This window comes from Cordyceps fumosorosea (genome assembly GCF_001636725.1).
Source record: "Cordyceps fumosorosea ARSEF 2679 chromosome Unknown scaffold_5, whole genome shotgun sequence".
Lineage (NCBI taxonomy): Eukaryota > Fungi > Ascomycota > Sordariomycetes > Hypocreales > Cordycipitaceae > Cordyceps > Cordyceps fumosorosea.
In genome coordinates this window covers 141,064-156,118 of record NW_017387305.1, presented here as the reverse complement: position 1 = coordinate 156,118, position 15,055 = coordinate 141,064, and the positions used below count along the sequence as shown (strand labels likewise).

Genomic DNA, 15,055 nt, shown 5'->3' with positions numbered 1-15,055 from the left:
TTTCCAACAATATTCTACGCTGAAATGGTGAGCAGAAATACAGAAAGCCTCGCCAATGCTGCCCGCAATTTTTTCCAAGGGCATTCACCAAAGATAACATAACAACCAAACTCCGGGTTCATACATCCCAAAAATATGTCAAAAAGAAATGGAAGAAAATTGACCAAAAATTTAACACGCCGTCGTTGCGGTTCAAAACTTGATGCATCAAGACCAGATAGGCCAAGGGCATGTTGCAACAGAACACAATCAGGGCCCACGCCTGTTAGAGTAGGAGTTGAGGGCACAGGAGGCTCGCTTCAACGCCGGTCACCTCGGCGGCCAACAATTTCGCCAGCTTGGAGCAGGGCACTCATACCATCGAAGCGTCCCTTTTCACCACCACTGCTAGGCGGTGAACGCTCCGTGGTCATGACAACATCGCCATCACCAGACTGTTCCGTCTTCATATGTCGAAATGTTGGCGAGTTAGATAGAAACCCTACACAGCAACGTCAGTAAAAGTATGCAGAGCTTCGGGACGATGTGATTGACGTACCATAACCAGGTGGTCCAAGGGCGGGTTCAACAGTATCCTTACTATTGAGCATATGGGATCCTCTTAGAGGGGCCTTGGCATACAGCGGATTCGAGGACGCCTGGTTGGAAAGGAGTGCATGGATTGGTAGTGCGCTGTCGCCGGTCGGGCGAGAGTCAGGCAACTTTGACCCTCCAGAGCGTCTCACAACATCCTCTGTCTGGTATGGAATAGGCGAGCCCATACCCGTAGCAGACGAGCCCGCGGGAGGAAGTCGTCCACCAATACCTTGATGATTGTCTTTCTCGAACATATCCGAGAGTGATGGTAGCTGATGAGGCATCTTTGAGGCTTCTGAGGGATTCGAGCGGTCATACCAGGCGGAAGAGTGCTGCGAATGGCGGCCGTCGATGGGACTGTTGTTATCGAAATGAGAGTCGCGGGGGGAGAGGCCATTTCCGTCGAGAGAGTTCCTGTGCGACAGCGCGGTTGGTGCGGTTGAGGACATTTGCGACTCGGCAATAGAGGCAATCGAATCAACTCGACGGCGGCGGTAAGGCGGCGGCTCGCTTTCTCTTAACCTCTCGCTGCTGCTCCCACTGATGGTTCCTGAAGCGCCGCTCAATAATGTAGTACTGGTTCCGCCACTAGTAGTGCTCCCGTGGCTACTATCATGCCGAAGTCGACCAGCGTCGCGCTTAGAGTCAACTCTTTGCTTTGTGGAGGTGTCTGTCGCTGTGTCGGGGTGAGTGGCCGAATGCTTAAGAGCAGTATGAGCAGTTGAGTTCTTACGCAGGTGGGCCTTGGAGCCCTGATTATGCTTGTTTTGCTTTTCCTTGAAGTCTTGGAGATACTGAGCGTATCTCCGATATTCCGAAGTCTTTTTGTACTCGACAAGGTTTCGTCGATACTTCTCCTTGGCAGCGTTGGCTTGATTCTCGTATAATTCTCGTTCTGCTTGATCCAAGTTTTGCCAATTCTCTCCAACTAGTTTGGCAATTTCGGTGAAGGACAGGTTGTGGCTCTTTAGATCTTCTCTCATTTTGTTCGAAAAGAGAACGTAGGCAGACGGTGGTCGCTCGGGGGCATTCTCGTCTGGCTTGGGATGACGCCGATATTTCCTCTTAGTTACACCGTTGGTAGACTCAGAGCCAGCCTCGGAGCGTGTAGCACTCTCCCGTCTGAGCGGTTGCTGTTTAGCATCCTCTGAACCAGACTTCAGCGTCGAGACCAGAGAAACGCTGGGAGCGATTCCACGAGCATTGGCGATACGCCTTTGGAGTTTCTAGGTGGGTGTTAGTGTAATGAGAACATGGAAAACTTTGGGTTGGTAACATACTCGTCGATGGCCGAGCTTGACCCCTAGGGCATCGCTATTGAACATGTCAGGCTATGATAGATAAGAAAGTTCGAGTTAAAAAGGCTTACAGGTCAGACTCTTGGATGTCGAGAATGGTATCCCAAGAGTCGAAGCCTTGATCAACGAATGCATCGAGGTACTGGGCAAGGCCCAGCTCGGCAAAAACGGACTCGAGCTCTCGAGGCATGCAGTCGAGTGTTTGAGTCTTGGTGACAGAGATAGTACTGAGTCTCTCACCAAATCGCCGGTTCCTTGTTAAGAGGTTGATGAGTAGGCAGGATATCAATGGCCGGCATTTAGATGCAAACTAGCAAAGCTGAAAGAAAGGCGATTTGAGGCCAGAGTGATGCTGTTCGTAAATATGAGTACCGTTGAGCGGGGCAACAGAAAGGAGGCTGAGTGCGAATCGAAAGCCAGAGTTTCAAGCTCGAGAGCAAGGTTTAGGCCGGCGGTTGTAAGTGATGGGTTCCAACGGGGGCGTTATGTGAGCGGCGCGTGGCAAGAGTGGGTTGGTCGTTGGTGAAGGCCGGGTCAACGTTGTGGCTGCAGTGGTGGATGAGTGTGAGACTGGACTGGGCGAGAGTGAGCGTGCAATGACGTCTAGGATATTTCAAAGGCGCCGACGGCGAGATGGGTGATGAGGAGCGGCGTCGAGGAGGATTAGGAGCAATCGCATGTGAGTGAGAGCGAACGATGATGAATGAGAAAGAGTCGAGTGGAATGAAAGGGAGGTGAGTCGCTCAGTATAGTAAAAGGCAAGATGGAATCGAGCAGAGCTTTGAGCGCGTTGGCGGGTGTGGTATTGGATGGCGAGCCCGTTTTTGCGGGTGCTAGTGGGATAGTACTGGAGATTGTGACGCAATGGAGCACTGGCGATCCTAGCCAGGTGCGGTGTGTGGAGAGTGCGTCGAGGAGGTAGGGCAGCAAATTGGTCAAGACAATCGAGATTTCGGTTCTAGCTGGGAGCGACGGCCAAAGGCGGCGGGTGGATGGACATGACAGGGAGACGACGACGGGATTCAAGCAAGGTCAGGTCGAGTTGAGGAGGGCGAGGATAGATAGCGATGAGGATGTCGGAGGGCGAGAGATGGCGGATAGGTAGGAGATGAAGGAGCGAGGAGACGGGCGGGCATTGGGAAGAAAAGAAGAAGAAAATCGAGGCCGAGCTGTGGGAGGAGCAGCAGCTGGCGACGAGACCAGAGGCAGAAGGCCCAGGCCGGTAGAAGCAGCGTCGTGGACCTGGAAGAGCTCACGTTACTTTGGTCGTACAGGAAGGTTAGTGGCCAAGTCCCAGTTAAGCGGGCGGCATGATTGGAAGGTTTGGTGGAAGCTAGAAAGGGGGGGGAGGGGGGCCGGAAGAAGGAGGAGGCGTGTATGTAGTGATGTTGGCCATCATTTATTACCAGCAGTACCTAGGCATTGGGGAATTTGGCCCAGTACCTGCGTTTGCAGTTGCCAGCTGCCAAGCGTTGATGGTGCCAGGTGCCAGCCCAGTGTTTGCCAGTTGCGAACCCCGTTTCATGGCTGGCAGCGACAGACCTAGTGGCATGAGCTGGCAGCTAGCAGCTGGCAGCTGGCAGTCACTCGGCGGAGCTGGACGCTGGGGACACAACTGGCAACGGATAATAATATTCCATAGTAAAACCGCAATGTTTATTTCCTTCAAAAGAATTCAACTTCCATTTCTCTTCCATTGAACCCAACAATCCAGCCTCGTCTTCTCCCAAGACTCCCTCGTACCATCGGAAAAAAGAAACCAGAAAAACGGTCTTCTCCGCTTCAGTGGGCTGTTTCCACTGCCCGATTTATTATGACGACAACTTTGGCACAGTGATACTTCGTACGTATAAAAGTTGCACAGCACCACGCGAATGCTATCTGCTATTCTCTTTCTTGGGCGTTTTGAAGCACGAGCCAGTCTCTTATTATAGAAACTGAACGAATACTGACTCCCTATCACGCTATTTGGATGCATCGCAGATATCTTCTCTAATTCCGTACCGACTACTCAGAAAGTTCCCCCATGGGATCCGAGATGTTTAGCCAACGCCATGATGTCTCCTAGGCAGTGGCAATGGTAACGACCGATGAATAGCATAGACAACAACATAGCAACATCTCCCGATGCTGTTGCTAAAAATCGACGTCTTCTTGTGTTCCCTCTCACCCCTACTCCCACAGACCTCCCCTCCATCATTGTCGGAACACGCTGTTGTGGGCTCACCGGCAGCCCGCATACCCGCATACCCGTATAACTGTGTGGCTCTATTTGGACATGGAATAGTTCCATGCACAGTATATCTCGCCTCAAGAACCAGTGCTGTTACCCTACACCCTTCTCGTCTTCTACAAAATGAACCGACAGCCGACGAGTTGAGGAAAGAACAATTAGCATAACAGCGACAATGGGAGAAAACGAAACAAGACTCGAAACAACTAGTTATACCCTCGTACATACCAACATACCAGCCACTCCGTGACCAATAAAGAAAAGAGCGGCCTGAGCCTTGTCTGTGTGCCATTGATCAACCAGTCCATCGGCAACGAGAAGGATATATGATACATCGCGGCCAATACCCCCACCCACCCACCACGCCGTTGACGCCCTGAGCTAATGACGCATTTCCGTTGCTAGCGCCGCCTACCAGGTCAGCTTGTTAGACGAGAGGCTCGAGATACACACAAACACAGAGGGCCAACCTAAGCCTCATCATGGACTAAGACAACATCCAGCAGCATCATGGAACAGGGAAGCAAGGCGCTGGAAAGTGCTGGTAAGACGAGATATATCGAGACAACACAGCCACTACCCGGGGGCCAGCCAGCCAGTCTAACAGCGTTGTAGCCGTACCTATACCATGACAGGCTGACTGGCCGGTTCTAATGACGACGTTGATACATAAAGGAATAAGCTCTGACATGGGACGAAAGAAATGCCAAAGTGGTGGTGTAGCCCATTTGCGGCTTAGAATGACACAAGCAAACAAGGCATAGATCGATATTCGACTCTACTGCCCTATTTTCGCGATCCTCATGCTGGCCGCTCCTTTCCCGCCATCGACGTGACCACGCTACCACAATTTCTTCTACCCACAACTACTGAGATGGAGAAGCTACACGCGCTATGGCTCGTCGATGACTCCATCGCAAAAGACTAGGATTTTGTCAAACATGGGCATTTGCTATTAGTGGAATGCAGAAAAGCGCACGCCCAGGCACAAGGCGTGTCCTGATGCATGCAAGCTAAATAGGCCCTGGGCATGTGGGCTGTGTCTGTCTAAGAGTTTAAGATGAGGACGAGTGAGAAGTTATCCTTTTCCATTCTTTCTGTTTTCTATGAAAAAGCCATTGCGCTCTCGCTGACGTAATGAATATGACGCCCTGGCAAAGCTGCCGCAGAGTTAAGGATTTGGACCGTATGAATCACCAGTAGTTAACGTCAATTGTCTTGTCCTACAAGGCCAGAGCCGTTTGGCCTTTACTCTTTCCGCTGGTACGTTGGGTCGCATGCGCGGCGCGGCGCGGCGCACCCAAGTCAACTACGGGGTGCGGGCCGGCTCGCCAAAAAGAAAAAATAAAGGGAACGAAAACACCGAGCAGGCTTTGGGAGAGCGAGACATTGCGCATGGTGGATGGGGAGAAGAAAGCCAAGAATGGCCCTGGATGATGATCCGTGATCGATGATGTCTTTCAACATGGACAATACCGCGACGCTCCGGGAATATGGGTGGGCAAACTGCTTTCTCAACATATAACTATCTATTCGCTCACGCTTCGACAGTAGATCGCTAGCTTAGCGAGGTGCCCTGTACCTATCGAGATGTCTTTTTCGTTTGCTAATCTCCATGCTTTACTACATAGGTAGTTTTTTCGCCGCTCTATAAAAACTAGCGAGGCGCTTATAGTGCCATTAACGGGCTTGGAGAAGGAGGGGGGGTGGCTAGTTGAAATGCTCAGCAGCGATCTCGATGTCGTTGAACCACGAAAGTCATGACAAGGGGGTGAGCACACCAGGCAGAAAAAAAAACACGCAAGGCGAGCTGTACAGATGGGTTGAACCCTGAAGCTTAAGGCTATAGACAGGGGGCGCTGAAATTAAAATGTGCGACTACTAGTATGATACTAACAACAGTCCATCATTGCATGTGAGCAGCAACATGGCGTGAGTGAGGAAGTGAATGAGGACTACCCACGACTTGACGCCTGTCGAGGGCCGAAGAGGAAATTACTACCTAACGTTATGCTGCAGGTAAGAAATGGGTGCTGGATGGAGAGAGAAGTTCGTCTTTGGCATGCTACGGAAGCCAGAAATCCCAGTAACAAGTGGCGCTAATTGTCTGCCGTGTCCATCAACCGGGCTCTTCTGGGATCGAGGATTTGGCGTGGACATCGAGAATTGGCATGCTTGAATGGTGAATGCCCCAGCTGGGGGGGGGGGGGGGTATACATAGTATGTCAAGAAGAGCAAAGCTATCTGCATACCTACTACTTATGTACCTACCCACCTGTTCATTCATCATACTCTGACCACTCTCTTTCTCTCCAAAACCACCCATCCTCATCTCAGGGTTTCCCTGCAACCCCTCATGCCCCTATCCTATCTTGGGTAGGTAAGTTAGAAACAACTGAGAACAAGTGCACAGTGTTTGTTGTCAGTACTGCCACGACCTCATCCCCGCCGCTACCCAATGCCTCATCACCATTCGTTCTACGGATCCAATCACTCTTACCATTCCAAATCCGTTCCCTCTCAGACGCCTCCCCCCAAAGAAACTTTGAGAAAAAGAATATGGGAATGTTCTCTAGCATGATGCCAAAATAAAAACGACGCCCAATTTCTGCAACCCCCCTTTCACTGCCTCACCCCCTGCCTCTTTTTCTTATTTTCTTCTTTTCTTCTTTTCTTCTCTCCTTCTTTTTTTCTTTTTTCTTTTTTTTTCTTTTTTTTTCTTTTTTTTTTCTTTTTTCTTCTTTTCAGTTTAGATACAAAGCCTCGTCCTCGCCCTCCCCCTCCCCCCTTCGACAAAAGCCACCCGAGGGGGCTTTTACTTCGTAGTAGCGGCTTGGGTTGAATGGCCTCATGTTGCTCATGAACCACTGTTGCAACCTCCTGAACCTTTGCCCGCCACAAACTCCAGAACCTTCCATTTTTTCTTGGTAGCCTTCCAGCCTGAAAACGACGGGGAAGCGACGGAGGACGTATGCAGCTGCTCATGTTTTTACTGTTCATAGTTTGGCGTTATTATATTGAGGGTATGCCAATTCGCCATACACGTTTCATGTTCTGGCAACCCGACAACCGTCAAGGCAGTTCACCATCACCAACCGCAATCCTGGCAGGTAGTTGCAGCTTAAAATGCGCTACATTGTGTTACCAAGTTGGTCACCAGCCTGGCAGGATCGATCGCAGCATCAACACATACACACCCGACGCAGTCATCTCTTGGGGGTCATCTGCACATGAACATGATAGCCATCTTCACGTCATATCGACTGCTTTTCTCCTTTTAAAACCATTACTGCACCACTCACCCTCAGCCACAGCGGTCCAGCTTCTTACATTAGTTGACGAGCCAAGATGGACTCGTTCAGGATCAGCAGGCCTAGCGATTCATTGCACAGCAAGCACTGTCTCATGTCATCACTACCGTCGCCGCCACTACATCATACCACCACCATAACTCGACATTCAACCCGTATCAGGACGCGGGTCCGACCCAACTACGAACAGGTCACCACACCTTACACACACACCAAGTCGAAGAGAACGGTCCATTTACAGGCACATGGTACCTTGCAGCCCCAAGGAGCTCCCGCGTCTCAGGCAAGACGGGCCTTTGTTCTCGTTTCCTCTTCACCACCGACCCCTCCCTCCTTTCCATGACTATGACCCCCGGGGGGCTACGGCGATCGACCATTTCCACCTTCATCGACGACGACGGGGGGGGTCTTGCCCTCTTGATGACTGAACTACTGGTGTAAAGAGCCCAGTCCAGGTGGGCGTGAGCGGCGTGGGCTGCCCGTCCCTGTCGTTTTGCCCCACGCCATACGAATTACTCGAATAGACTTTGCATGTTGATGGCGTTGGCGTCGGAGCACACTCCGGGAAGAAAAATTATACTCCCAAAACAGAAAAAGGAAAAAACAAAAAGAGGCTCTCGAGGAAGAAATGTAGTTTGACAAGCTTACTGGTATAGGACAAGCTCAGCCAACAACCAACCTCCACAACCCACAAAACCCCATTGCAAAGCAACGTCGGCATTGTCCATTCACATCAACAAGCTCAGCGAAATAGATTAGCCTGTTCATGGGACAAGGACGGGGGAGTGTGGTTGCCGCCCCCTCCCCTGGCCCAGGCTCTCTGTGTGTGACGTCCAGGATCGTTCATCGGTCGGCAAAAAAGAAAACCATGAAAAAATCTAAAACATTGCTTCCGCGGCGAGGCGGTCTTGTTGTATCCTCCGAGCCAACCAACCATGATTTAACATCTCGATGCGCTCACCATCACGATTCACGGTTGGCATTCATGCTAGACTCGCATTGCCCCCCCTCTCACATTGACCCTCCTATGACAACATGTCGATGCCCGGTTTCCTTGTCGTTGGACGGTCCGTGTCACAACAATTACTTTAGAGCTGTCCGGCCAGAGGCGTTCATCCTGCCCTCGCTCCAACAACAGCCCACCCATGCTGGGACATTTGTCATGTGTTTTATTTTTTATTTTTATTTTTATTTTTTAAATTACTATTGCTGTTTTCCTTTTTACCATTTACTAGAGATAAAAATGCGGGTTTCGGTGCCTTTTGCTTGGGCTTGCACCCTCCCACCCTGCATTCTTTCCGTCATGGCTTCTCCCAGTTCCGGTGGAGGGGGGGGAGAAAATGGGCTTGCATCGAGATCACCACGCGCCCGTCCTCCGAAAGGTCTTCGGATTTCCAAGTTGAGACAGGCCCAGGACAAAAGAAAACAAGGAAACGGCATACTTCAATAATCTATCTTTCAAAGGATTTAGCGGTTGTTCTAACAATGAATAGCGTAAGCAGAACATATCAGGTTTTCTCTTTTTCCCATCTGGCAAAAATGTCCATGTTACACTCTCCCATCCTGGTGCTCCGATGGTCGGTGATGCAGGAGCCGTACCTAGTGTATTGGTTCACGACGCTTGCTGAGAATTGGAGGAATCATTCAGCGGTTGTCTTCCATCTCAAACTCATCAACGCGTAACTTTTTAAAGACGAAATAAGCCTTATGGCGAGCGCATTGCGACTTCGTTGACCTTTGTTGAATCATCGTCACGTGAAACTCCGCCCAAGGGAGCGAGCGATTACCGAACCCGTTTTGATCTTGACGAGCTCATCCCCGGCGGATCATCCTACGACGAATGTTAAGGCCGGCAAGGCTGCATCAGATCGCACGGTTTCCACACATGTCCATGTTCTAGTTCTCGACCCGTTATTATCCTCGAATACAACTGCGTGGGGAGTCAACAGGAACACCTCAAAATGACGATGCCAGGCAACAAGGATGAGAAGCAAGCGATGCCGTCCAGCCCTCAAGATCTAGCGACGGTATGTTGTCCGACTCGGATTCTTCTCGAAGATGAGCAAGTGCAATATTGCAGGAAGTTGACACGCAAGCTGCACAGGCATACCGTGAAATCACCAAGTAAATATACGGCCCCCCCTTTGACCCGAATTCATGAACCCAAATTTGTTCCCGGTCATCGTTCACCCTTGCTTTTTCTTCTTCTTCTTCTCCCCCCTCTCTAGGATGCGCCAAAATGTAATGGACGACGCTAACGGGAAGACGCAAGGGGTGAGCAGACGGCCACGCAACTCGAGGCCAACCTCACGAACCTCGAGTCCAAGCTCGACGCCATGCTGGCCGCGTTCGAGCAACAACAAGGCTCACCAGCACCACCGGCCCAGGGAGGAAGAACCGACGGAGGCAAGCCCGCGAGCTCAGAAAGCACCAATAGTGGTGGCAAAGGCACCCAAAGCTAAACCAGTCCCCTACACCTCAACAAGCAGAAATCCTAGAGAGCATGAATTCACAGAGCCTTGTTTGATACCAGCCCGTCTGGGCGTTTGACGAGCCCGGTGACGGAACGTATTTGTATATATCTGGAGTCACAAGAGTCGATACTTTGAAAATGATGATTAAGAAAATGCTACCGTCTTCTATAACCATGACGCCTCAAAGGGCAATGCAAGGGGTTACTTTTGTTTTACCGACTTCGCGCCACCATACAACAAGCAAGGACAAAGAACCAGAAATGCACATGTGTAAGGAGAAGCAATCTTGGAATGTATAAACCAAAAAATAATAGACGAAGTTTGTGATGGCAAACAAAAACGAAAGACGGCTTAAAGAGGCCTCCCATGTAACAAGAAAAACACCCTCTCGCACCTAAAGCAAAAACAGGCGGCGGGATAGGAGAAAAAGAAAAAAAAAAGGAAAGAAAAAAGTATCGATTGCGAATGCCAACACCACCCATCCATCACCGCCGGCACATCTTGCTCTCATGCTAAATGGACAGCCCATATACCTCTTGTCCAGCTGCGTCGCCTCCCCATATAGATGGCCCCTCTCTTTAACGCTTTTCTCTTCTTCTCTTCTTCTCTTCCCTTGCTCTCTCTGCTCTTCCTTGGCTCGAAAACAAAAATTATAGATCGTAGCCGCCATAATGACCAGTTTCCGCAAAACACCAGAACAATCACAAAATAAAATACAACAAGGAAGGCAATGCTTTGCTCCAGATCCTTCCAAACTTCAGATGCTCTTCCAAGTGGCCATCGGCGATCAGCGCGGCGGACGAGGCATCGCAACCCTTTGTTTAAACCGACATTCGAGAAACCTCACCGCAATGATAACAAAATAGCCGCTTTGTCATGCTACTTCTCGAGGAAAAATGAATAAATAAATAAAAGTGAGACAAAAAACGCCCTTGGTCGTAATCAGAATCCGCGCATCATGTTAAACATCTTTGGAGTACTCTCCACCGCTCTAGTTGGACAGTCTCCGGGTATCGGCCATTTCTCGACGTGTTCTTGATATCGCGTCTTGCCTTGCATCGTTTCCGATGTTCGTGCTCACTTCTCTAGCCTTGAGCGACTCTCGGGACGTGAAGGAGCGGCTCTCCATGGCTGGACGAAGCAGTCCGCTTTCCTCCCGGTGCAGCGACGAGTTTGCGTCCGCCTGCATGGCGAGCAGCTCACGCTCACGGTTCTTCTCGAGAAGCGGGCCGCCAAGAGTTGCACACTTGAGGATTGTCTGGATAAGCTGGTTCTGCTGGAGCGGCTTGGACAGATACTCGTCCATCTGCGCCTGAATGCACTTCTCCCGATGCCCCATCATTGCGTGAGCTGTCAAGGCAATGATGGGCGTACGATGTGAGCCCATGTTGCGTTCATATTCTCGGATCTTGCCGGTGGCCTCGAAGCCGCCCATGATAGGCATCTGAACATCCATTAGGATGACATCAAACTTCTTCTCCTTAACAGCCTCGACAGCCTCCCAACCGTTACTGGCGACGGTGACAACGTGGTGGTACTTTTCCAAGATTTTGACAGCCAGTCTCTGGTTCACAGTGTTGTCTTCGGCTAGCAGAATCTCAAACGATTTGGTGTTGTCTGCCAGAGTAGGCGTTGCTCGGTTCTCCAGCGCAGGAATCATGCCATTACCCAAGTCAATCAGTTTGCATGGTGTGGTCATGCATGAGGAAATGCCTAGGTCCAAGCATGACTTGAGACTGACGTGCACAACGGGGGCAAGTAGAACAATGGGGAGGTACTTGAAGTCGTCGACGGCACGGAGTCTTCGCGCCATCTCAATTGAATCGACGAGTATGGCATCATATGGCAGGGCGCCGCCAGACTTCAGTCTTGTCAGGGCGGAGCTCTTCTCCGAGTCGACCACAACGGGGTGCATGCCAATCTGTTCCAGCATGCCGCGGATCTCTATGCCGGAGCTGGACTGAGCCTTGTCGACAAAGAGGACTTGATGGCCGCGGTAGGGCTGCAGCTGCTTATGGAGGCTGTCCGTATCATCGGAAGCAAGCTTGACGCGGCAGGTAAAGTGGAATTGACTGCCCCGGCCAGCTTCACTGTTGACCCATAGGTCACCGCCCATGAGGTTGACCAGTCTCTTTGAGATGGACAGGCCAAGACCTGTGCCCCCAAATTTGCGGGTCATGGAGCCATCTGCCTGCTGGAATGTGTCAAAAATGACCTCCAGCTTATCCTTGGCAATGCCGATACCAGTGTCTTCGACGACAAACTCAATGGCATACTGGCCAGGTGTGGCTTCCTCGTTCTGCGAACTCTTCTTTATGATGAGGCTGACTTCACCATGCTCGGTAAACTTGATGGCGTTGCCCACAAGATTCAGAATAATCTGTCGAAGACGGAAGCTGTCACCTACAACATGGTCGGGGACGGAACTGTCGACCTTGTAGGTGAGGTCGAGGAACTTTTCGTTGGCCTTAACTGCCAGAGTCTTGAGCGCATTGAATACGGTTCCACGTAACGTATACGGGATCTCTTCAATGACCATCCTCCTGGCCTCAATCTTGGACAAATCCAGGATATCATCAATGATCGTCAGGAGGCTGTTGGCAAGGTTATTGACAATATTCAGCATTTCCCTCTGATATTGTGTCAAGTCGGTATCCAAGGTGAGCTGCGTCATGCCGATGATGCCGTTCATGGGCGTTCGGATCTCGTGGGACATGTTGGCGAGGAATTCAGATTTTGTCTTGTTGGCTAATTCGGCGGCTTCTCGGGCTTGCGTGTTGCGCTGAATACTGTCTCGGAGATTTGAAATCATTTGGTTGATTTTGCGCTTCAGCTCGTCCATTTCACCGGATGCCTCGACGTCGACGAGCTTGCTGAAGTCTCCGTCCGTTGCCAGGTTTGTGATATCGGAGAAGGCGCGCACTTGAGTGGTTAAATTGGCGGCCATGGTGTTGACACTCGTTGTAATTTCCTTCCATCGCCCGTTCAGTCCAGCAATGTCGGCTTGGGCACCCATCTTTCCGTCAACGCCGACATCCTTTGCGACTCTCTGGACTTCGTAGCAGAAGCTTGAGAGTCGACCAACCATGTTATTGATGGTTTCCTTCAGAACCTTGATTTCTCCGTTTGCTTCGACGTCGATGGTGCGGCTCATGTCGCCGTTGGCAATGCCTTGTGTCACAAGTGAGATGCTTCTGACCTGTGCTGTAAGATTGGAAGCCATGGTATTTACGTTTTCGGTGAGGTCTTTCCATTTGCCCTCAACGTTGGCGACTTGGGCCTGGCCACCCAGGGTTCCTTCGGTACCGACTTCGCGGGCAACCTTGCTGACTTCAAAGGCAAAGGTATTGAGACGGTCAACCATCTGATTAATCGTGTTTTTGAGCTCCAGGATTTCTCCCTGGACCTCGACGTTGATTTTCTTTCCTAAATCACCTCTGGCGACGGCGGTAGTGACCTTTGCGATTTCTCGCACCTGGGTGGTGAGGTTCATGGCCATACCGTTGACATTTTCGGTAAGATCACGCCATGTACCCTCGACATCGTGGACTGTGGCTTGGCCACCGAGTCGGCCTTCAGTACCGACCTCTCTAGCAATCTTTGTGACTTCGCGAGCAAACTGCGAAAGCTGGTCGACCATGGAGTTGATGGTGGACTTGAGTTCGAAGATTTCGCCTCGGCAATCGGCCTGAACCTTTTGGGTGAGGTCACCCTTGGCGACGGCCGTCGTGACCTTGATAATGTCACGTACTTGAGTCGTCAGGTTGTTGGCCATTGCATTGACGTTGACGGTCAGGTCGTTCCACATGCCCTTGACTCCTCCCACATCGGCCTGACCACCGAGTATACCTTCGGTGCCGACGTCTCTGGCCACGCGTGTAACCTCGGAGGCGAAGGTTCTGAGTTGGTCCACCATGGTGTTGATGGTTTGCTGGAGCTGGAGAATTTCCCCACGAGCGGGCCTTTCAATCTTCTTGGTCAAATCACCATGGGCGACGGCTGTGGTGACAGAGGCAATTTCTCGCACTATGGGGGGTTAGAATAGGTCGGCATGGGCCATGTACGGGTAAAGTTACTTGCCTTGATCAGTCAGATTCTGGGCCATGACGTTCACATTGTCGGTAAGTTCTTTCCAGGTTCCGTCAACGCCACCAATACGAGCCTGGCCGCCGAGTAAACCCTCGGTACCGACCTCACGGGCGACGCGCGAGACTTCTGAGGCAAAGATTTGAAGTTGGTCCATCATGGCGTTGATGGTGCGTTTGAATGTGGTAATTTCGGGGTCCATTTCGACGGTGTTCATGCGGACCTTCATAGTCAAGTTACCGCGTGCAACGGCGGTGATAATTTCACCAATCTCACGGAGAGCCTTTTGGAAGGCCTCGTTGGCTTTTTGATGCTTCCAAAGTTCTCGCTCAAGAGTGGCGACGCGTTCCTGCTCAAGGACCTCGAGAGCGCGCTCCTGAAGGTGCTTCTGCTCGAGGAGCTGAGCATTGACGCCAGCCAGCTCCTGGCGCTGGTTGTCAAGGAGTTTAGACTGGCCGTCGACGTGCTCGCGAAGACCCTCAAGCTGTTCCTTTGTAATATGGCCGCTGAGGCGAGAGCCATCCATCAAGCCGGGATTGGCTTGAAGCAGCTTTGCCTTGGCAGCACGGACGGCAGGAGAGACGGTGGGATCATCACCGAAAACAGGGTCATTAAGTTCGTTTGGGGTTTCGGGGAGTGAAGCAGGAGGCGCGGTGGCAGCCCTCCGCTCGAGCTGGGCGATTCTCATAGCGAGCTTTTGCAACTCAATCTCGAAATATTGCTTGGCGGGGGAATCATCTCCGGGAAGCTTGATCTTAGAGCCGAGGGAGACGGTGAGGGAGGATGCCGTCTTGGCATCGGCAGCGAGGGAGGCGACGACTTGGGCAGCCGCGGCGAGGACAGAGTCGTCAACCATGTCGCCGGGCGAGACTGCTAAGCCGCAGTCGGAAGCGAGACGCGGAGGTGCTTTTGAGCTGAGAATCGGGACGAAAATTTTCGAGGAGGGTCGATACGGCACGGGAGGGTTGGGACGATGTCAACGGGCAAGTGTCGTCAGTATGGGGGATCGGAGATGGGTAGTGTGGTCGAGAGCGACAGAGGTCAATGCAGACTTGGTAGTTGAGAGAAGGGGCGAGC

The 15,055-nt window shown here is 51.4% G+C and overlaps 3 protein-coding genes across 3 annotated transcripts; 1 reads left to right on the top strand and 2 right to left on the bottom strand.

Annotated features, from left to right (window-relative positions):
* Positions 1 to 299: 299 nt before the first annotated feature.
* Positions 300 to 2,064, bottom strand: ISF_02750 (High mobility group, superfamily; the record flags this gene model as incomplete). The annotated part of the gene is made up of 4 exons (XM_018846356.1): positions 300 to 481; positions 539 to 1,802; positions 1,857 to 1,890; positions 1,946 to 2,064. 4 exons carry the CDS (start codon positions 2,062 to 2,064, stop codon positions 300 to 302), a joined length of 1,599 nt encoding a protein of 532 aa, XP_018706084.1.
* A 7,315-nt stretch (positions 2,065 to 9,379) lies between these two features.
* On the top strand, positions 9,380 to 9,880 carry ISF_02749 (hypothetical protein; the record flags this gene model as incomplete). The annotated part of the gene is made up of 3 exons (XM_018846355.1): positions 9,380 to 9,445; positions 9,523 to 9,542; positions 9,691 to 9,880. 3 exons carry the CDS (start codon positions 9,380 to 9,382, stop codon positions 9,878 to 9,880), a joined length of 276 nt encoding a protein of 91 aa, XP_018706083.1.
* Positions 9,881 to 10,883: 1,003 nt separating this feature from the next.
* On the bottom strand, positions 10,884 to 14,834 carry ISF_02748 (two-component osmosensing histidine kinase (Bos1); the record flags this gene model as incomplete). Its single annotated transcript, XM_018846354.1, has 2 exons — positions 10,884 to 13,918; positions 14,051 to 14,834. The coding sequence occupies 2 exons, from the start codon at positions 14,832 to 14,834 to the stop codon at positions 10,884 to 10,886; spliced, it is 3,819 nt and encodes a 1,272-aa protein (XP_018706082.1).
* Between the last annotated feature and the right edge of the window lie 221 nt (positions 14,835 to 15,055).